This window comes from Acinonyx jubatus, chromosome B4 (assembly GCF_027475565.1).
Source record: "Acinonyx jubatus isolate Ajub_Pintada_27869175 chromosome B4, VMU_Ajub_asm_v1.0, whole genome shotgun sequence".
In the NCBI taxonomy this organism is placed as follows: domain Eukaryota; kingdom Metazoa; phylum Chordata; class Mammalia; order Carnivora; family Felidae; genus Acinonyx; species Acinonyx jubatus.
Window position 1 is genome coordinate 68,428,342 of NC_069387.1, and position 21,182 is coordinate 68,449,523.

The 21,182-nt window shown below is 36.4% G+C and overlaps 1 protein-coding gene across 9 annotated transcripts in view; it reads left to right on the plus strand.

Annotated features, from left to right (window-relative positions):
- The window catches only part of PPHLN1 (periphilin 1), a 142,893-nt gene that overhangs the window by 44,039 nt on the left and 77,672 nt on the right, over positions 1-21,182 (plus strand). For all 9 annotated transcript variants that reach the window (XM_015075946.3, XM_027035922.2, XM_015075943.3 and 6 more), the window contains one exon: positions 14,329-14,540. In XM_015075946.3, the coding sequence (XP_014931432.1) occupies positions 14,329-14,540 (212 nt within the window). The remainder of the gene's footprint in view (positions 1-14,328; positions 14,541-21,182) is intronic.

Consider the following 21,182-nt stretch of genomic DNA (forward strand, 5'->3'; position numbering starts at 1 on the left):
GCTGTTATTGTGTAGCCCTTTGAGCTTTCAACCCTTTTTCCTTTGTAAGATCTGGACTGTTTTTATATCCTAATCCTGTGAAGCCATCAAAATTATTTTTCAGAGCTGCTGCCTCTGAAATTGGCAGATCTATAAAGAGAAAAGTAGTTCAAAAAAGACAGGTCCAGATCTCTTAGCTTCCTATTTGTCTTGCATATTGATATCAAAGTTCTTTATTGTTAGCTCTCTTATGATTCTCAGCAGTTTGCTTAAAGAAAAAAAAAAAAAAAACTCCAGTGTTCCTGGATTTTCTTTAGCATTCCAGTTAGAATTACCCAATTCCAAATTTTTGGATATAGAAGTATTTTTTTGAATGTGGCAGTGGTGTTTTGTTGAAGTAGCAAAAATTGATGTGCATCTTGAAGTAATGATATCTTTGCTTTGAACTCTGAGAAATAGAAATATTTTTCAATGGTATGCCAAAAATTTTATAGTAGAAAATGTCTATTAAATATATGATACAGAATTAAAACCCTGAGTGAGTACACAGAAATATAAGCTGTTAGACCAAGGGCAACAGAATGCTTAAATTTTTTAAATTTATAATTATTTTTTTGTTAGTTTATTCATTAGTCATTTGAAAGCATTTAGTAGCAGGCACCAAGATTTGGGAAACACTGAGAAGAAAAAAAAAATCTTTAAATTTAGAGGCGCCTGGGTGACTCGGTTGGTTAAAGCATCTGATCTCAGCTCAAGTCATGATCTCACATTTTGTGAATTTGAGTATGAAGCCTGTTTGGGATTCTCTCTCCCTCTCCCTCCCCCACCCTCTCCCCATCTTCCCCTGCTTACATCCCCCCCTCATAAATAAATAAAGTTAAAAAAAAATCTTTAAATTTAACCTTTTGTTATAAAGGGTTATTTTTTTAATGTTTTATTTGTAAAAGATTGTCTTTGAATCTGTTCACTGACTTCTATAGGTTGGGTAAAGAGAATCATGATATTTAGAAAAAATGTTAAGAATTGCAGTGTTAAGGTAACATTTTTCTGAATAAAGGAAAAGTAAATAAGAACAAAACTAAATAACAGCATAATATAAGTTGCAGAGAGAATATCCTGAGGTGGAGCATCCAATTTATGTTGCACTGATTTCTCAGTGGTCCACTGGGCAGATGACCTGACACCATGTTGGTGGATGAATGCCACAGTGATCACAACAAACCATTAAAATGTATTAATGATTTAAATCTTTTTTTTTTTTTAATGTTTATTTATTTTTGAGAGAGAGAGGCAGAGGGCAGAGTGCGAGCAGGGGAGGGACAGAGAGAGAGGAAGACACAGAATCCAAAGCAGGCTCCAGGCTCCTAGCTGTCAGCACAGAGCCCAATGCGGGGCTCGAACCCATGAACTGTGAGATCATGACCTGAGCCGCAGTCTGATGCCCAACTGACTGAGCCACCTAGGCGCCCCTGATTTAAATTTTTTTTTAATGTTTATTTATTTTTGAGAGAGAGAGAGAGAGAGAGAGAGTGTGTGTGTGTGTGCGCGCGCAGGGGAGGGGCAGAGAGAGAGGGAGACACAGAATCTGAAGGAGGCTCCAGGCTCCAAGCTGTCAGCACAGAGCCTGACTTGGGGACCAAACCCACAAACTGTGAGATCATGACCTGAGCCGAAGTCAGACGCTTAACTGACGGAGCCACCCAGGCGCCCCTAAAATGTATTAATGATTTTCAGACAGTAAGTGGTCTTAGAATTTGTTTTTCCTTAAAATAAATAGTAAAAATGAAAATTCTTTTCTTGGGGCACCTGGATGGCTCTGAGTTGGTTGAGCGTTTGACTCTTCATTTTGGCTCAGGTCATGGTCCCTGTGTTGGGCTCTGTGCTGAGAGTGGAGCCTGCTTAGGATTCTCTCTCCCTCTTCCCTTTTGTCCCACTTGCGTACTCTCATTCTCTAAAAAAAAAAAAAAAAATTTTAAATTTCTGTTCTTAAAGGTAAAAGTTCTGTTTATATTCTTAAAAATTCCTTTCACATCATGTTAAATGATAAGGTATATTTTTATCACATTTTCATAAACACTCATTAGAGCATATAACAAATACGAAATACACAGATTAGGGTGTACAGCTCTCTGAGTTACTATAACTATAACCACAATCCAGGTTAAGAAATAGAATATTACTTGCATTCAGAAGCTTTCTCATGCCCCTACTCAAATTTTTTCTTCCTCTCCAAAGGGAGTCATCATTCCAACTTAAAGCAATCTTTTTTCTTTTTCTTTTTTTACTGTATGATTCCATTTATTTATTATTATTATTTTAACTTACATCTAAGTTAGTTAAAGCATATAATTCAATAATGATTTCAGGAGTAGAATACAGTGATTTATCCCCTGCATATAACAGCCTATGCTTATCCCAGCAAGAGTCCTCCTTAATGCCCCTCGCCCATTTAGGCCATCGCCCCACCCCAAGCCCCTCCAGCAACCCTCAGTTTAATCTCTGTATTTAGGAGTCTCTTATGTTTTGTTTCCCTCCCTGTTTTTATATTTTTGCTTCCCTTCCCTTATGTACATCTGTTTATATCTTAAATTCCATGTATGAATGAAGTCATATGGCTAATTTGGCTTAGCATAATACACTCTAGTTCCATCTATGTTGTTGCAAATGGCAAGATTTCATTCTTTTTGATTGCTGAGTAATACTCCAGTGTGTGTGTGTGTGTGTGTGTGTGTGTGTGTGTGTATACACATATATATATATACGTATACATATATATATGTGTATACACATACAGGTGTGCGTGTATGTGTGTGTGTGTGTGTATATATATATATATATACACATCACATCTTCTTTATCCATTCATTCATCCATCCATGGACATTTGGGCTCTTTCTATTCTTTAGCTATTGTCGATAGCACTGCTATAAACATAGGGGTGCATGTGCCCCGTCTAAATAGCACACCTGTATCCTTTGCTTAAATACCTAGTATTGCAATTGCTGGGTTGTAGGGCAGTTCTATTAACTTTTTGAGGAATCTGTGTACTGTTTTCCAGAGTGGCTGCACCAGTTTGCATTCCCACTGGCAGTGCAAAAGAGATCCTCTTTCTCTGTATCCTTCCCAACATCTGTTGTTGCCTGAGTAGTTAATGTTAGCCACTCTAACCAGTGTGAGGTGGTATCTCATTGTGGTTTTGACTTGTATTTCCCCAATGATGAGTGATGTTGAGGAGTTTTTCATGTGTCTGTTAGCCATCTGGATGTCTTCTTTGGAAAAATGTCTATTCATGTCTTTTGCCCATTTTTTTCCACTGGATTATTTGTTTATTGGGTGTTGAGTTTGATAAGTTCTTTATAGATTTTGGATAATAACCCTTTATCTGATAGGTCATTTGCAAATATCTTCTCCCATTCCATCAGTTGTCTTTTAGTTTTGCTGATTGTTTCCTTTGCCGTTTAGAAGTGTTTTCTTTTGATGAGGTCCTAGTAGTTCATTTTTGCTTTTGTTTCCCTTGCCTTTGGAGACATGTTGAGTAAGAAGTTGCTGCAGCTGAGGTCAAAGAGGTGTTTGCCTGCTTTCTCCTTGAGGATTTTGAATGACTTCTTGTCTTACGTTTAGGTCTTTGATCCATTTTGAGTTAATTTTTGTGTATGGTATAAGAAAGTGGTCCAGGTTCATTTTTCTGCATGTTGCTGTCCAGTTTTCCCAGCACCACTTGCTGAAAAGACTGTCTTAATTCCACTGGATATTCTTTCTTGCTGACTTAAATCGATCTTAATAGTAAATGGGAAAAATTACCATTGTTGTGACTTAAAATTTGACAAAATGTTAAATTAACCTCTCCAGTCAATTAGAGATGGCTTAGAGAAATGAAAAAAGTGGTAAGCTAATATTCACTTAGTACACTGTAATTTAAAACATTGGAAACATTGACAGTTAAAGAGTTTTATTTATTTGTAAAAGCTTAACATTGAACAATTCTTGTGTAACTTAACATATGGAGCAAGTGTCTTTTCTATGCCTTGGTGAATTATCATACTTCATTCTTAGTTTGGGTCAGTTTCCAACATTTTATCCTTTGCATTTTCATTGTCATGAGGTATCTGTGAGAGTTCCTTTAATGTGAAGTTTTTTTTGTTAGAGTAATGTTTTCTGTTTTTAGGGCCATTGAATCCTAGCAATTTCCAGCCCAACCCAAATTGTTAATTATTCATGAGGAAGCTTATGTGTCTGTTTACCCTTATTTTCACTGCTGAATGGGATCATCTGCCTGTTTGATTAGGAAAATTTAACAGGTTATCTTAAATACTTACTTAGTGATGTGATACCTGTTTTTGTTTGTTTTCCATTGAATTGTCTTCATATCCTTCACCATTTTTATTGGTATGTCCATCTTATTGAGTGGTTTTATCAGCATGCATTAAATTCTGAAACATTAATATTTAAGACTTTGCCATTGGTGTTGGGATTTTCCCTCTTCATTGGAAATTTGCTTTAAACCTAATCATAATTTTTAACTTTAGAGCCCCCTTTTAAACATTTTTTTTTAATGTTTTTTTTGTTTTTTTTTTGATGGGGTGCCTGGGTGTCTCAGTGGGTTAAGTATCCAACTTCTGCTCAGATCATGATCTCACGGTCCGTGAGTTTGAGCCCCATGTCGGGCTCTGTGCTGACAGCTCGGAGCCTGGAGCCTGCTTCGGATTCTGTGTCTCCCTCTCTCTGACCCTCCCCCATTCATGCTCTGTCTCTCTCTCTCTGTCTCAAAAAATAAACATTAATTATAAATAAATAAATAAATAAATGTTTATTTTTTTGAGAGAGACAGAGCACAAGTGGGGGAGGGGATGAGAGAGGGAGATATGGAATCAAGAAGGTTCCAGGCTCTGAGCTGTCAGCACAGAGCCTGACACAGGGCTTGAACCCATGAACCTTGAAATCATGACCTGAGCCGAAGTCGGATGCTTAACCAACTGAGCCACCCAGGTGCCCCAGCTTTAGAACCCTTTTTAGCATGTAATTTAAAACCTGCTATTTTGATACAGAATGATTTGTTTCCTATAGACTTATAATTAGTATTTTTTCTCATGAGAGGTCTTTCTCTTCTGTCCCTTCCTTGCAAACCTTTAGCTTTTTAACCAGCCTGAATTTATCATGATATGTGTTACAAGAAGGGAATCAATTGTTCTTCTCCCTAAATTGTCTCAGAGTTAAGGTAAAATGTTTTAAAACTTGAGGATCCATGTGTTTGGGGAAGGTTAAAAATGAGATCACTACAACAAAACAACGAAAACCTAAAACTATAATAATAGATACCATTCATTGCAAAGTTGCTGTGTTCAGAGAAGTAAGGAAAATGAAGCTCAGAGAGGTTTAAGTAAATTAAGGGCAAAAGGCCATGTATAAGCAGATGAACTAACTTTTGAATCTGTATCTGCCTGTATGGTATGTTCTGAGAAGTACCACTGTAAATAAATATGTTTAATTTTATTAAACTTAGTTTTTCCCAAAGTTATTTACCCATAGAACCCCTCTTTGGATTTTGTGGTGAGATCAAAAACACCAACATCTCGTGGGTTAGTATTTTTTGGAACATATTTTGAGAAGGGCTTTTTATTATGAAGTCAGGTCTCTGGTAAAAAAGAAGGTGTAAGTCAGCTAAAACATATTCTTCTATCATGGTGTAATTGCTTTCCAAAATATAACTTCTAAAGTGCAAAATTTTAAGATACTGGCAAGGGCTGGGGTCAAAAAAAATATCCCAATACATTTCTTTGTATTCTGTGAGGAATATGAAGCTGTAAATAACCTCTTTATTCTTTGTTTGAAAACAGTCAGGAGGTATGTAATTGTTGAGGTCAGGGATCAGCAAACTACAGCCCATGGGCCAAATCCGACCAACTGTCTTTTCTGGTAAATTTTATTGGAACACAGCCAGGCACGTTTGTTTACATATTGTTTATGGCTATTGTTGTGCTACAGTAGAATGTTGAAGAGTTGTGGATGGAGACCATATAGCCCACAAAGTCTTTGGCTCTTTACAGCAAATTTTTGTTGACCCCCCCCACCCCCAGTTTAGTGAGTGGTCTTTTTGCCTACTTTTTATTTTGTATGTGCTTCATCTGTGTGTACTCTCTGAATTCCATAACTGAAGTTCTTGACATTGAATTATCTACAATTCATCCTCGGTAAAGGAAATTCCTTGGGAAATCAAGTTGAAGTGTTGTTCCAGAGGTTTTATTATTATGAGTAGGTTTTAAACTCCTAATATGGAAGATTCCATAGTTTTGTTTTTCTGAAGGATAAAGCTATCAAGCAGTTATACTGGCACATTTAGCTATTTTTTTGTTGCAAACCTTTACTGATTTGATGGAAATCATAGTAGGGTAATACTGTCAGAAATAGCTAACATCTGGGGTGCATGGGTAGCTCGGTTGGTTGAGCGTCTGACTTCTGCTCAGGTCATGATCGCACACCTCGTGAGTTCAATCCCCTCATTCCCTCATCAGACTTAGTGCTGTCAGTGTAGGAGCCTGCTTTGGATCCTCTGTCTACGCCCCCCTCCCCATTGCCCCTCCCGACTGCATGCTGTCTCTCTCTCTCTCTCTCTCTCTCTCTGAAGATAAACATTAAAAAAAAAAAAAAGAAATGGCTAATATCTGTTGCGTGCTATGTATCAGGCTCTTTTCTAAGCACTTTACATATGTTATCTCATTTACTCCTTGTAACAACTCTGTGAGGTAGGTAATATTATCCCTACTTTTATAGATGAGGAAATTAAGGCATAAAGAGTTAAGTAACTTGCTTAATGTCATAAAGATAATAATGACTTTGGAAGGGTCTTTCAGTACTTGGATGGCTAGTTCACGAAGGCTTTAATAGGTCTTAACCCCCTTTCTCTACTAGGTGATGCTTCTGTAAATCCCTGTAGATAAGGCTAGTATTTGAAACTTTGGTGCAGGGTTATGATTCTGTAAACTCTCAGAAAACCCTCTGACTCATCATTATGCCCTTCACATCAACATATAATGCTTTTACAGAGCAGTTAGTCTAATCACTATAAACATAAATCACATCTCTTCACAACTTGTTCTTTGTGAAGTTCCATTTCTTTTATTATATCTCTGCTCACACACCACCTTCTCAGAATGGTCCTCCCTGACCATTTTAACTAAAAGAGCCTGCCTCGCATCCACTTTATATTATGAGTCACTCAGAAATGTTTTATATTTATAGGCTGTTTTCTCCATTAGAATATAAGCTTGGGGCAAAGACTTTGTCTTTTCATTTCAAAATAGAGTAGACATATTTTCTATCATTCTTTCCATCCCTTTGCTATAACCAGAACCTAACTTCTCTCACAACCCACTTGCCTCCTAATTCCTTGATTCATGAGTTGAGTTCTTGCATACTTCTTATTACCTCCGACAAGCCACTGTTCCAGTGTCATCTTGGAATGTCCCCATTTATTCCACATTCTTCCCACCTTTGTACTCTTTGGTAATTTCCAGGACCCCATTTTTTCCTCCTTGATGATTATAATTTCTGGCTCACAGTCTTCTCTGTCCCTCTCCTTCCTGATTTGATGATAATTTTAATAGCAGTTCTTTCTTTTGTTTTTCAACTCTTTAGGTATCCACAGGTATGGTCAGATGCTCCAGTCATCACTGGGACTTGTTCTGCCTTTATCATGAGCTCTGAATTTCTGCTTTTGACTTAGGAGTAATGTGCTTATATATGTTAGTGAAGTTCTGTAATTCAGTCTTTATCAGTTTTATGTGCATCAGGATCAGCTGCGGAGCCTTGGTAAAGCCCAAGTATACTGGGTCATGCCCTCAGAGATTCTGATTCGTTAGGTGTGGTTTGATGCCCTTGAATTTGCATTTCTGTCACTTTCCTAGGTAATACTGAGCCATGTCTTTGAACCTGCATTTTCAGGAACACTGCTCTAAATCATACTTACCCCACCCTCTTCTACTCTGCCTCAAGTTTCCATTCACATTCTTGATTTCTTTACTTTCTATTGATGATTTCTATGATTACTTTACTCAGGTAAAGGCCTACTAAAGAGGAATTTCTCATGTTTTCTCTTCTTGAAATGAACATTTTTCTCTTTACCTTTTTCATGTTCTTTTTTCCTTCAGTGCCATTCTCTTTTACCTTGTTCCTTTGTCTCATTTTCTCCTGTTGATTTTTGGCTCTTTATCAGTTAATATTTTGCATCTTAGTTTAAAAGTTTCTCCTACAGTAAATTGACCTTTTCCTTCACCCTCCAGATATGATCAAATAATCCCTTTCCCTCAAAATATTGTTCCATTTCTCTCTTCCTTCCTCTGCCAAACTTTTGGAAGAAAACTAATGGCTTAACTCCTTTAGTATATATATCTTGATTTCTTTTCTTCTTTTTTTTTATATTGATTTTTTTCTTATGAAATGTATTGTCAAATTGATTTCCATACAACATCCAGTGCTCATCCCAACAGGTGCCCTCCTCAATGCCCATCATCCATTTTTTCCTCTTCCCCACCCCGCTCCCCATCCATCCTCAGTTTGTTCTCTGTATTTAAGAGTCTCTTGTGGTTTGCCTCCCTCCCTCTCTGTTTGTAACTATTTTTCCCCCTCCCCCTCCCCCCTGGTCCTCTCTTGAGTTTCTCAGAATCCACATATGAATGAAAATATATGGTATCTGTCTTTCTCTGCCTGACTTATTTCACTTAGCATAACACTCTCCAGTTCCATCCACGTTGCTACAAATGGCCAGATTTCATTCTTTCTCATTGCCAAGTAGTATTCCATTGTATATATGAACCACATCTTCTTTATCCATTCGTCAGTTCGATGGACATTTAGGCTCTTTCCATAATTTGGCTACTGTTGAAAGTGCTGCTAAAAACATTGGGGTATAAGTGCCCCTATGCATCAGCACTTCTGTATCCTTCGGATAAATTCCCAGTAGTGCTATTGCTAGGTCATAGGGTAGATCTATTTTTAATTTTTTGAGGAACCTCCACACTGTTTCCAGAGCAGCTGCACCAGTTTGCATTCCCACCAGCAGTGCAGGAGGGTTCCCGTTTCTCCACATCCTCACCAGCATCTATAGTCCCCTGATTTGTTCATTTTTGCCACTCTGACTGGCATAAAGTGGTATCTGAGTGTGGTTTTGATTTGTATTTCCCTGATGAGGAATGACGTTGAGCATCTTTTCATGTGCCTGTTGGCCATCTGGATGTCTTCTTTAGAAAAGTGTCTATTCGTGTCTTCTGCCCATTTCTTCACTGGATTATTTGTTTTTCGGGTGTGGAGTTTGGTGAGTTCTTTATAGATTTTGGATACTAGCCCTTTATCCGATATGTCATTTGCAAATATCTTTTCCCATTCCATCTGTTGCTTTTTAGTTTTGTTGACTGTTTCCTTTGCAGTGCAGAAGCTTTTTATCTTGATGAGGTCCCAATACTTCATTTTTGCTTTTAATTCCCTTGCCTTTAGAGATATGCCAAGTAAGAAATTGCTGCGGCTGGGGTCAGAGAGTTTTTTTTCCTGCTTTCTCCTCTAGGGCTTTGATGGTTTCCTGTCTCACATTCAGGTCCTTTATCCATTTTGATTTTATTTTTGTGAATGGTGTAAGAAAGTGGTCTAGTTTCATTCTTCTGCATGTTGCTGTCCAGTTCTCCCAGCACCATTTGTTAAAGAGACTGTCTTTTTTCCATTGGATATTCTTTCTTGCTTTGTCAAGATTAGTTGGCCATACATTTGTGGGTCCAATTCTGGAGTCTCTATTCTATTCCATTGGTCTATGTGTCTGTTTTTGTGCCAATACCATGCTGTCTTGATGATTACAGCTTTGTAGTAGAGGCTAAAGTCTGAGATTGTGATGCCTCCCGCTTTGGTTTTCTTCTTCAATATTACTTTGGCTATTCGGGGTCTTTTGTGGTTCCATACAAATTTTAGGATTGCTTGTCCTAGCTTTGAGAAGAATGCTGGTGCAATTTTGATTGGGATTGCATTGAATGCATAGATTGCTTTGGGTAGTATTGACATTTTAACAATATTTATTTATTCTTCCAATCCATAAGCACGGAATGTTTTTCCATTTCTTTGTATCTTCTTCAATTTCCTTCATAAGCTTTCTATAGTTTTTTCAAAAAAAAAAAAAAGGGGGAAGGAAAACTTCCCGACTCATTCTGTGAGCCAACATTACACTTTGATTCCCAAAACAGACAGAGACCCAGCAAAAAAAGAGAACTACAGGCCAATATCCCTGATGAATATGGATGCAAAAATTCTCAACAAGATACTAGCAAATCAAATTCAACAGCATATGAAAAGAATTATTCACCATGATCATGTGCGATTCATTCCTGGGCTGCAGGGCTGGTTCAATATTTGCAAATCAATCAATGTGATACATAACATTAATAAAAGATAAGAACCATATGATCCTGTCAATTGATGCAGAAAAAGCATTTGACAAAATTCAGCATCCTTTGTGAATAAAAACCCTTGAGACAGTTGGGATAGAAAGAACGTACTTAAACATCATAAAAGCCATTTATGAAAATACTTATTTCTTAAAATCTGCTTTGGTTTCCAAAGTTTTATTGGACAACCCATTCACTGGTCACGTGACTCCAAGGTCTTAAATGTAGAGATCTCTGCCAGTCTATGCAGTACTTTATATTAACTCTCCTTTACCCTTTAAAATTTCTGTTCCTTTGCTTTGTAGTCAATACTTTTCGTTTTTGCTTTTCTGATTACTTCTATTTTCATTCACAATAATACCCTTTAATCCTTCTCTTTTTCTTGAAGTGTGGAATACTTTCCCTACCATCTAAATCTGTGCTATCTAGTATGGCAGCCAGTAGCCAAATGTCCCAGTTGCAATATGGCTAGTTCTGACTGAGATAATCTAATCTGTTAGTATATAATATGTACTGGATTTTCAAGATGTAAGATGAAAAAGAGAATGTAAAATGTCTCACTAAGTTTTAGAATCTTGAATATATGTTAATAATATTTTAGATATACTGGCTTAAATAAAAATATTGCTAAAATTAGTTTTACCTGTTTCTCTTTTTAAATATAGCTACTACAACTGTGGCTTGATTATATATCTGTTCAGCAGTGTTCATCTTTCCTTAAAGATCCTCCAGATGAGTTTTCCATGTAATACACATTTCTCTTCTGAATTACAATACCAGTTCTGGAACATTTAGTCCCCATCCCCCACCCCCCATAACATACTAAGCTTCTTTAGAACCAGGGTAATTCCCCATAGTGCTTTACATATACTGGGATATAGAGATAAAAGAGATAGAAATATGAAAAAATGTATATACATACAAAATAACATGAATAAAGGACTTGGCTAGCTTTGTCACTTTGTCAAAGAGGATACTTACAGTAGATAATGCCTGTTGTGAGGTTTTTGCTAAATATGATGGGAAATATGAGGGCTTGATGTGAAGGGGAGGTGAGACTTTGCTCTGAGATATTAAAAATCTAACATGTACTTACCCCAAGGATATTCAGTCCCCCCAGGCCACGCTGGTGGTTCTGAACTATGCTGTTGTGATTTTACCGCCATCTGGTGTCAGGATTAGGAAACTGTAGTTCAGCCTTTTGCCTACTCCCTTACCCTGCCTCCTGCTGGAGAAAAGTAGGCACTCTTTCCTCTGCATATGAGCCTGTATCTTCACACCCTAGATAAGTTATCAATAAGAACTCTAATTTCAGTGTAGGAAACCTTTATTCTCCTCCTTGGAGTAGGATTTCCTTGGCTTCCTTAGTAACTTACCAGTTTCCCTCATGTTTCTGTGGCTATTCTCTTTCATTCTCAGATAGCCCATTTCTCTCCCAATGTAGTAATTTCCTAGTCCTAAGTGTTCCCTTAATCTAGTCCTAGATTCTAGGTCCTACCCAAGGCTTTAAATAGAAAAAAATACATAATAATCTATTTACAGAAAAATTTATAGTTATAGCCAAAAAGGTTCTTCTAATCTTGACATTGGTATGTCATTGGTAGGCAACTGCTTACTAAGATGTTACATGAGCATCTCAAGCTTAAAATATTCAAGGCTAAATGTGGATCTCCTACCCCACCCCAGTTTCTCAAATCTGTTTTTTTCATTTCAGTAATCCATCATGCCAGGATTCTGGGAATCATCTTGGCAACCCCCGTCTCTTATTCTCATTAGTCAGACATTCACCATGTTCTATTGAGTCTACAAAGATACATTCTTGTATGTGTTAAAGTAGTCCCCTGTTCTGACCTTATCTAAGCTACCACTGTCTTTTGTCTGCCTGAGTAAGCTCCTAATTAGTCTCCCTGCCTATACTCTTGACTGCATTCACATGTTTTATTTATTTATTTTTAAATTTTTAAAAATGTTTTTATTTTTTTGAGAGCGAAGACAGAGTGTGAGCAGGGGACGGGCAGAGAGAGAGGGAGACACAGAATCCGAATTAGGCTCTAGGCTCTAAGCTGTCAGCACAGAGCCTGACACCAGGCTCAAAATCAGGAACCACGAGATTATGCCTGAGCCGAAGTCAGATGCTTAACCAACTGAGCCACCCAGTCACTCCTATTTGTTTATTTTTTTAAGTAGGCTTCACGCCCAGCATGGGGCTTGAACTCACAACACTGAGATCAGTGCTTAGCAACTGAGCCACACAGGTGCCCTGCCCCCTATGTTTATTTGTTTAATATCAGCCTCTCCTTCTAGCCTGAGAGTTCCATGATGAGGGAGGGACTCCATGCATTTGGTTCACCATTGGGTCCCCAGCACCTAGTACAGTTCCTAAGATGTGTATAATGCATATGTAGTCACTTGGTTCTCAGTGATGTTGATATGGCTCCTGTTGTTTTGGTAACTCAACTTGAACGTATTAGAATTTCTTGAATTCTTTATTTTGGCAGTAGTATTTTGTCAGTTCATTTATCATAATGAGTTTTAGTTATTTTCTACTTTGGTCCAGGAAACTTAATTGTACCTGTAAGGACAATATGTATTGGGTATTAATCTGCCAATGACAACTTAAGTATTAGGGACTGCTGATCAATATACTGAAATTATTTTCTTTTTTTTTAAGTGTATGTTTATTTATTTTGAGAGAGAGAGAGAGAGTGAGAGAGAGTGTGTGTATACAAGCAGGGGGAAGAGCAGAGAGAGGAGAGAGAGATAATACCAAGAAGGCTCCACAATGACAGTGATGTGGGGCTTGATCTCAAAACCCATAAGATCATGACCTGAGCTGAAATAAAAAGTTGGACACTTAACTGACTGAGCCACCCAGGCACCCCCTGAAATTATTTTCTGAGCATTTGAAATTACAGGCCAGTGGTTTATCTCTCAGCATTCTTCTGTCTGAAATGCAGTGTTCCTTAATTTTCATATGGAAGTATACTTGCTAAATCTTCAATTAAAACCTGTTTGACTCCGGGTGTTCGTTTAAATAGAGGCCCAGGTCTTGATAGTTTTAGTAATTTTGATTTGCTTTGATATTTTAAAGTTGGTTTTGTTTTCTAAAGTTTTAGAACTCAGACTTAATTTCTGCTTTGAATTGATTATATTGCTTAATAAGGAAATTCAATTTGTAAAAATAGAGGTGAGTTATTAAAAGCTGGTGTTTAGAGGTAAGCAACAATCTGTACACTAAGGATGCAAGCTCAAGAGAACAAGGACTTAATAGGTATATACCAGGGTTTCTCAACCTTGGTATTACTAACGTCATGGATCAGATAGTTTGTTGTTGTTGTTGTGTGTGTGTATGTGTACATACGAGACCTGTCCTGGGCATTGTAGGATTTTAGAGCATCTCTGGTCCCTACTCACAAGTGGCAACCCCTCCTCTCCAGCTGTGACAACAAAAATGTCTGTAGACATTGCCAACTGGCACGAGGGAAGCAAAATCATAGCAATTAAAAAACCAGTAGTATAGACTATAGAAGAGGATCATAGTCCATTAAATGTCTCACTTGGGAAATCTTTGGCATTCTCTAGATGTCACTGAGAATGTGGTAGCTCTGTGGAATATTGCTAATGGCAAACGGAAGTAGAGACTATAGGACTGTGTTTTTCACAGTTTAAAATTTGTTTGCTTAGAATAAAGTAACTTTTGCCCTTAACTACTTGGTTCTACCCCAAACTGAAGAAATGTAGCATTCTAAATCACATTTCACCAATAAAATTTCATTTTGTGGACTGACATTAGAAGTTCAGTGGTGATTAAAAAAAGGGGGGAGTGGGGAACCAAGATTACAGTAAAGAGCAGCTTGTAATCAGAGCTTTTGCCATTTGTATTGTGTATATATAACTTACAGGATATAATTCACTTTTTCTTTCCCCAAAGGGACACGAGAGACGGCTTTAGAAGAAAAAGTTTCTACCCTTCCCATTATGCAAGAGACCGATCTCCTCATAAAAGAGACCCTCCTTTTTTCAGAGAATCGCCTGTAGGTCGAAAGGATTCTCCACACAGCAGGTCTGGCTCCAGCGTCAGTAGTAGAAGCTACTCTCCAGAAAGAAGCAAAACGTACTCTTTCCATCAATCTCAACATAGAAGTATGTATTTTTAAGACTTCTTTTACAATCTCCACTAATGAGGAAGTATTGATTCAGATTGCCTTATAGGTATTGCTAAGAGAGAATTTTTTTTAGCCTTTTATTTTGAAAATTTTGAAACTTCTAGAAAAGTTGAAAGAATAGTATAATAAATACCACACAGATTTTTTTGGAACCGTTTCAAGTTGTGGTCCACATTGACATTTTACTTCTAATTCTTCAACACAGAAGATGTGTGTTTGTAATCATGTTGGAAAGTTACACACTCTTATATTTTCTGCTAGTTCCTGTATTAGTCCATTCTCTTCAGTCTTCTGTCAGTAGAAGATATCTATCTCTATATATCTGATTAGTATATTTTTCATGAAAAATCTCAGTGGTTTCCCCTAAATACAAGGTGTAGCCTTATTTATAGATGCTAGAGCTAAATCCTACCTTAGGTTCATTTTTTTTTTTCCAACCTCCAATTTGTTTGTTTGTTTGTTTGTTTTATTTGGAGTACCTAGACATGCATGGCATTCTGTGCAATCATAGCATGGCATTCTGGCTGAGTTGCTCAGTATGTATTGGAATAAATAAATGAAGCAACTTTTTTAGATAATCTGTTTTATCTTTCTGGACTCCACTGCCTGCAGTTGAGCTCATTTACAAACACTTCCTCCTGCCTGCTAAATGCAAGGCACTGTGTTAGATAGAAGGATATCCCCGTCACCAGGGACTGGAGTATATTTAGGTATTTTCCCCTTAACTAACAACAATTTTATCAATATGTAAATATAACAGATACAAGATAATTTTTTTTTAATTTTTTATTTCTTTGAGAGACAGAGAGTGCATGAGTGGGGGGTGGGGCAGAGAGAAAGGGAGAAAGAGAATCCCAAGAAGCTGTGTACTGTCAATGTGGAGGCCAACGCAGGGCTCAAACCCACAAACTGTGAGATCATGACCTGAGCCGAAATCAAGAGTTGAACATAACCAACTGAGCCACCCAGACACCCCTAAAATATAACTTTGATATAAGAATTGATATGTCATAAATGAGTTAACCTGGCATGAGCAGGTCAAGGTGAGAGAGATTCTCACTCTGGGGGTTAGAAGAACACATCATGGAGGAAACGACATTTGGGCTCATCTTTTATTTCAGATTTCTACAAGTAAAAGTATCTTCTAGGTGGGGAGAATTACAAGCCAAGATACAGACACCAGAAAAGTCAAGGATATTTCTTTTTCTTTACCTTTTTTTTTAAGTTTCATTTATTTATTTTTTGAGAGAGAGAGAATGAGCAGGGAAGGGGTAGAGAGAGAGGGAGAGAGAGAGAGAATCCCAAGCAGGCTCCCTACTATCAGCATGGAGCCTGATGTGGGGCTCAAACCCACAAACTGTGAGATAATGACCTGAGCTGAAATCAAGAGTTGGATGCTCAACCTACTGAGCCACCCAGGCACCTCTCTTTTTCTTTACTTTTTAACTTCCTTCCTATTAAATGTTCTTCCAAAGTATAAGAGTTTTAGTTTAACAGCATTTGCTTCCTACATGTTTGGACTGAGAGAAGGTTACTTCAAATCATTAGATTGTCTCCATTGTAGCTGTTGCTGGATTCCTTTATTTAACGAAAATTTATCAATTTTTTACTGATTTCAGAGCTAAGTAGAGTGGGGCTTCCAAAAAAAAAATATTTTTGGATACATGTATATGAATGGTCATACAGGAGGTAAGAATGTCATTTGAAGGATTTATAACAAACATTGTAACTTACATATGCCCACTTGCTTAAAATAAACATATAGTTCCAGGTAACTGAAAGCTTTTCTGTGGAGTTCAGGCTCTAGAGTTTGGTATTTTCTCCTTTGTTTTACTTCCCTCTTTCCCACCCTCTCCCCTTTCAAGAGGATAAATAACGTCTGAGTTCTAAAGTACACTCATATGCACAGATGTAAATATTAGCCAGACACCTTCTGAGAAGATGTATTTTTTTTTGATGTGTCTGACTTAAATACAAATATAATGATTAAGAGGAGGAAAGTATCTTTGGAAACTGATTATGAAGGCTTTTGAACAAAACATGAGTAAAATGGAAGCTTAAGATTCTTGACAGTTTGTAGTGAACCTAATTATTAGTGAATTTGTCTTTTTCCAATTCTCCTCTAAAACATATTTTTAGGGAGGAATTTTATGTCAGCTTTCCGCCTGGTAGTTAGTAGCCAAAACTTTAAAATCTTGAGATGAAATTGTAGGGAAGCCACATGTGATGCTCCTGTCTTAGGGTCTCCGTATGCTTTTCCCCATCCTTTGTGGTCAAATTGTTTTACTATCTGGAGTGATGAATAGATAACAGAGAAAGCTGGGAAACTAAAATACAGTGCAAATTGAGTGAAATAGAACATATGACTTTGGTATGCCTTCATGTTTATATTATTAAGTCATTTAGCTTCAAAAGTTAAGTTCTTTAATCAAGAAAAATGTTTGTTCTGGGAAAACTCTCTTTACAAGTTACTTGGGTAACTTTACAAGTTACTTGGGTACACTTTGGGCTGAGCTATTGAAATGTTTTTCTATACTCCTTTCATGTAAATAGTTTTCAGAATAGTTACATAAAATCATCTTGCAAAAAGTTAATGGAGAACTTATTTTAAACATTAAATAGAAAAAGTAACTGTTATGTTACACACTTCTGATACCAATTCTTGCTTTGAATCTAACTGTCACAGATAGTGATGGCACCTTGCTGTTCTTCAAAAAAGGACTGCGAAACAGGGTCCTTAAATTATCATTTAAATTGGGTTAATTAACAACAATGTGTTTAGTTTTTTAATGTAAGTTAAAATTTGGGCCAAAATTTTAAATGTTTCTACAAATAACAGGTAAAAACAATTTTCTTACTTTCCTAATGCCGTCATTTTGCTAAGTTTAATTTTTTGCTTTTTGTTCATACTTTTCAGAGTAATTTTAATTTAATAATCACTAGTAGTTTGGCCATGGTAACCATTTAAAGACTAATTCTTCCTGATTCTTCTGTGCATTTAGTGTATCTCTTATATGATTAATTATAAGTCACAGAGTGGTTTTCACTACTTTTTTATCTTAACTACTTATTTCCCATTTTGTGCTTACACTCACATATACATGTCTACATATGTATTTGATTAAATTTCTTCTATAGCCTTTTGAGTTAAACCTGTAAACCTTGCACTGCTTTGTAGAGTAATTATCCTCCTAAATCAAAATGTTATTTTCATTCTGTGCTTTATATATAAGAATTTTCTGCTTATAACTTAATTGGGTTTACCTGTTCATACCTGTCACTATAATATTATTTTTTGTTCCTTTTTGTTGTCCATATTTATATGCTAAGTGTAGGTTGTCCTAGTTAACCTCATTGCCTTTCCCTTTGTTCATTATGATGCTGTTCCAGTTAAAATTGTTGTATATGTATCCTGTATATTTTTATTTGAAGTTTATTATTTTTATTCCTATTAATCCAACCAAATATTTGCCCATTTGTCAACTCTCAGATATTTATTTCCTTTTTTCCTCCTCTTTCTCAATTGAATCTCATTATTTTCCTATCTTACTCTTTGTTGAGGATAATTATTTAACATTGATAGGTGATACCAGAAATCACTCAGGACAGTTTCCTGTCCTCATTCTTTGTTAAAATACTTCCTGTGATAAATTTACTATATCACAGTCCAGTACTTCCATCTTTGTATAGTTCATTTTTTATGATACAATTAAAGCTTGTCTTGTAACATCTATGCAATACTAGTTATTTGTCTTAGAGCCATAAAAATGTTTCTTCTTTTTTTATGTTGTAACATTTCATGTATCTGAAGAATACGATCATAATCTTCTTGGTTTTTTTTTTCCCCCCACAGGTTCAAGTATATTTAGTTCCTTCAGCTTTTATTTGACATGTTTTCAGAACTTTGCTTTCCTAATTTTCTTTCTGTTCCTTTTAAGTTGTGATGCCAGAAGTGAACTTTTACTTTGTCAACTGGACTGTATTACTGGCCCTTATTGAGACTGTAGGCAATTGAAACCTAAGCCATCTTCACATATATTACTATTTAACAAAATGCCCTCCAGCCTGTACTTTTTTTTTCACGTAGTTTATACATTAAAAGAAATCTAAGAATGCTAAATTTCATATAATTAACTTTAGCTTATTATTTTCTTCTATAGGGATCTTAAAATCTCAGTGATTCTGTATATTTGCAGCAGATAAAAATAGCAGTTTCATCGACAAAGGAAATATGCTTTGGGTTTTTTATTAGTCATTAATAATTATGTTGACTGACAGATAGCCAAATTTAGAAACCTCTAGAGACCTCTGTCTGTGGACTTCAACCATTTTTCTGCATTATTTTTAACTAGTTGTGATCCTCTTATCTTCCTTTTCTCTTGAGGATTTCATGGAAGACTTTATCAGGTGCTTTCTTGAAACTCTTAAGTTAGAATGAATTTCCTCTATCAAAAAAGGACATAAAAATTACCTTGTTTTGCTTTGTAAATCCATTGTGGCTCTAGGGATGATTATTTAAATACATAGAAACTACATCTTTGTTAATTTGTTCTAAACCTTTGCCTATGGATTATTCAGATTTACCACTGATGCTTATACATTAATTAGGCTGTTTGACATTTTGGTAAAATTTTTAAAATTCCACTACTGTGGAAGATTTGCAAGCTTATTATTTTTGTTGGGATATATCTTTTTTTCTGTAGCTCTGACTTTGGGCCCAGTATCCCTTTATTTTCTTGAGATCAGCAGCTGTTATTAAGAATAGATTTATTTTATTTTATTTTATTTTATTGTATTTTTTATTTTATTTTAATTAAAATTTATTTATTTTGAGAGAGAGAGATGTGCGCACACAAGCAGGGGAGGGGCAGACAGAGAGTGAGAGAGAAAATCCCATGCAGTCTCAGCACTATCAGCACGGAGCCTGACGCAGGGCTCAAACACACAAATCGTGAGGTCATGACCTGAGCCGAAATCAAGAGTCAGACACCTAACCGACTGAGCCAGCCAGGTGCTCCTAGAATATCATTTTAAAGACTGTCATTCATCAGTGTTTAATCCTTTTTGCAGGCATTTGCTTCTAAGATGACTTAGATGTCTTCTTCTAAGACTTCTGTGCTTACTTCTAAGCATGACTGAAAATGTACAAGATTTACATCTTCTAAGATGACTGAAAATGTCCAAGAATTAAAAATACTATTTTGAGAAGAGTGTATTTGGAAGGTAGACTCCATTATTAAACTTAAGTGTAATGGGAAAAGAGACATGTCTTAAGACCTTTGGCTGTGAATATATTTGGAAGTCGACATGACTCTTTGGATTATTACCGAAATTCCAATAAATTTAAAGGTTTAATTCTGCATTTAAAAAGAAGGCTTCTTTGGTGCAGGTTTAGAGTGGTGATGGTAATAGAAATCAGAGCATGTATATTTTAGGTAATAGGGAGGACAAACCCATTCTCTTGGCAGCTGAGTATCATAGCATTTTTTGGTTTGAAAGTGACTGTATTTGTGTTCAGTACTCATACAGTCTTGTATTCATCAAAGATATATTTCACATAAATGGTTTGCCAAGCAAGAGGGATCCAGTCTTTGCTCTCTGAGTTTATAATCTGGTGAGGGGGACAAACCAGACATTCCATAGGAATAGACATTTTAGGTAATGTCTGAAGAGTGAGTAGAAGTTGGTAGAAGGAAGGAAGTGGAGAAGGATTATTCGGATGAGTGTTGTATCATATTAGGAGATCCTGAACTATACTTTAGTATTTTCTTAGAAGATCTTGGACTTTGATCCAATGTATTATTGTGGTGTTAAATTTGATTGTACAATATATTGTTCTTGATTGAGAATCTGTTGATTACTCACGAGAGCTTTGGCTATGAGTTTCCTGGGTGAATCCTAGGAATACAGGTATAACTTTTCTGGCATCACAATGATTGAGATTCTAAAAACAGTAATCAATTAATGATGTTTCCATATGTGTAGGCATTTATAACATCTCTGTTTAGGGACTTAATACATTTTGTCAGCATACATTCAGAATATGTACAGTTAGTATAATGTTTTATTTATATTTTTAAAAGCAAGCCCATGTGGTTTTAGCTGATGTATTAAAAGGAGAGCTCTGTTCAGAAGTTCACTTCCAAATATTCGTAGTTAATCTACCTTTACTTGTTACATCTCTAACCTCTTAGAGATGATTGTTTTGGGGAAGCAGAGGTGGCATAAGCTTTCTCTACCCCTTTATCTAGTTTCTTTTTTTCTGTCATTTTTATTTGGTGTCTGTATCACAAGACCATTTCTCTTGTGTCCTTTCCATTTTCTCTTTCATACCTTCTTGACCAATAGGTTCTCTGGGAAATCATGTTCTTCCCAACCAAGAGCCCCAAATTTTCATGTCGTTATCCATGATCCAGAAAATAAATCCTTTCCTTAGTATCTGTGTAGCCACCACATCTTCATTTGTTCATATCGTCATTTCTCTTTCACAGCTTCAGCTGTCAAAGGAGATGTGAATGTCCTACCTGTTCTGTGAAGTTTGTTTACTGATAAGACTTTCATGCAGAAGTACCTGTTTTCCTCCTGTATGTTAGGCATTGTACCAAGAATTGAAAGGTTT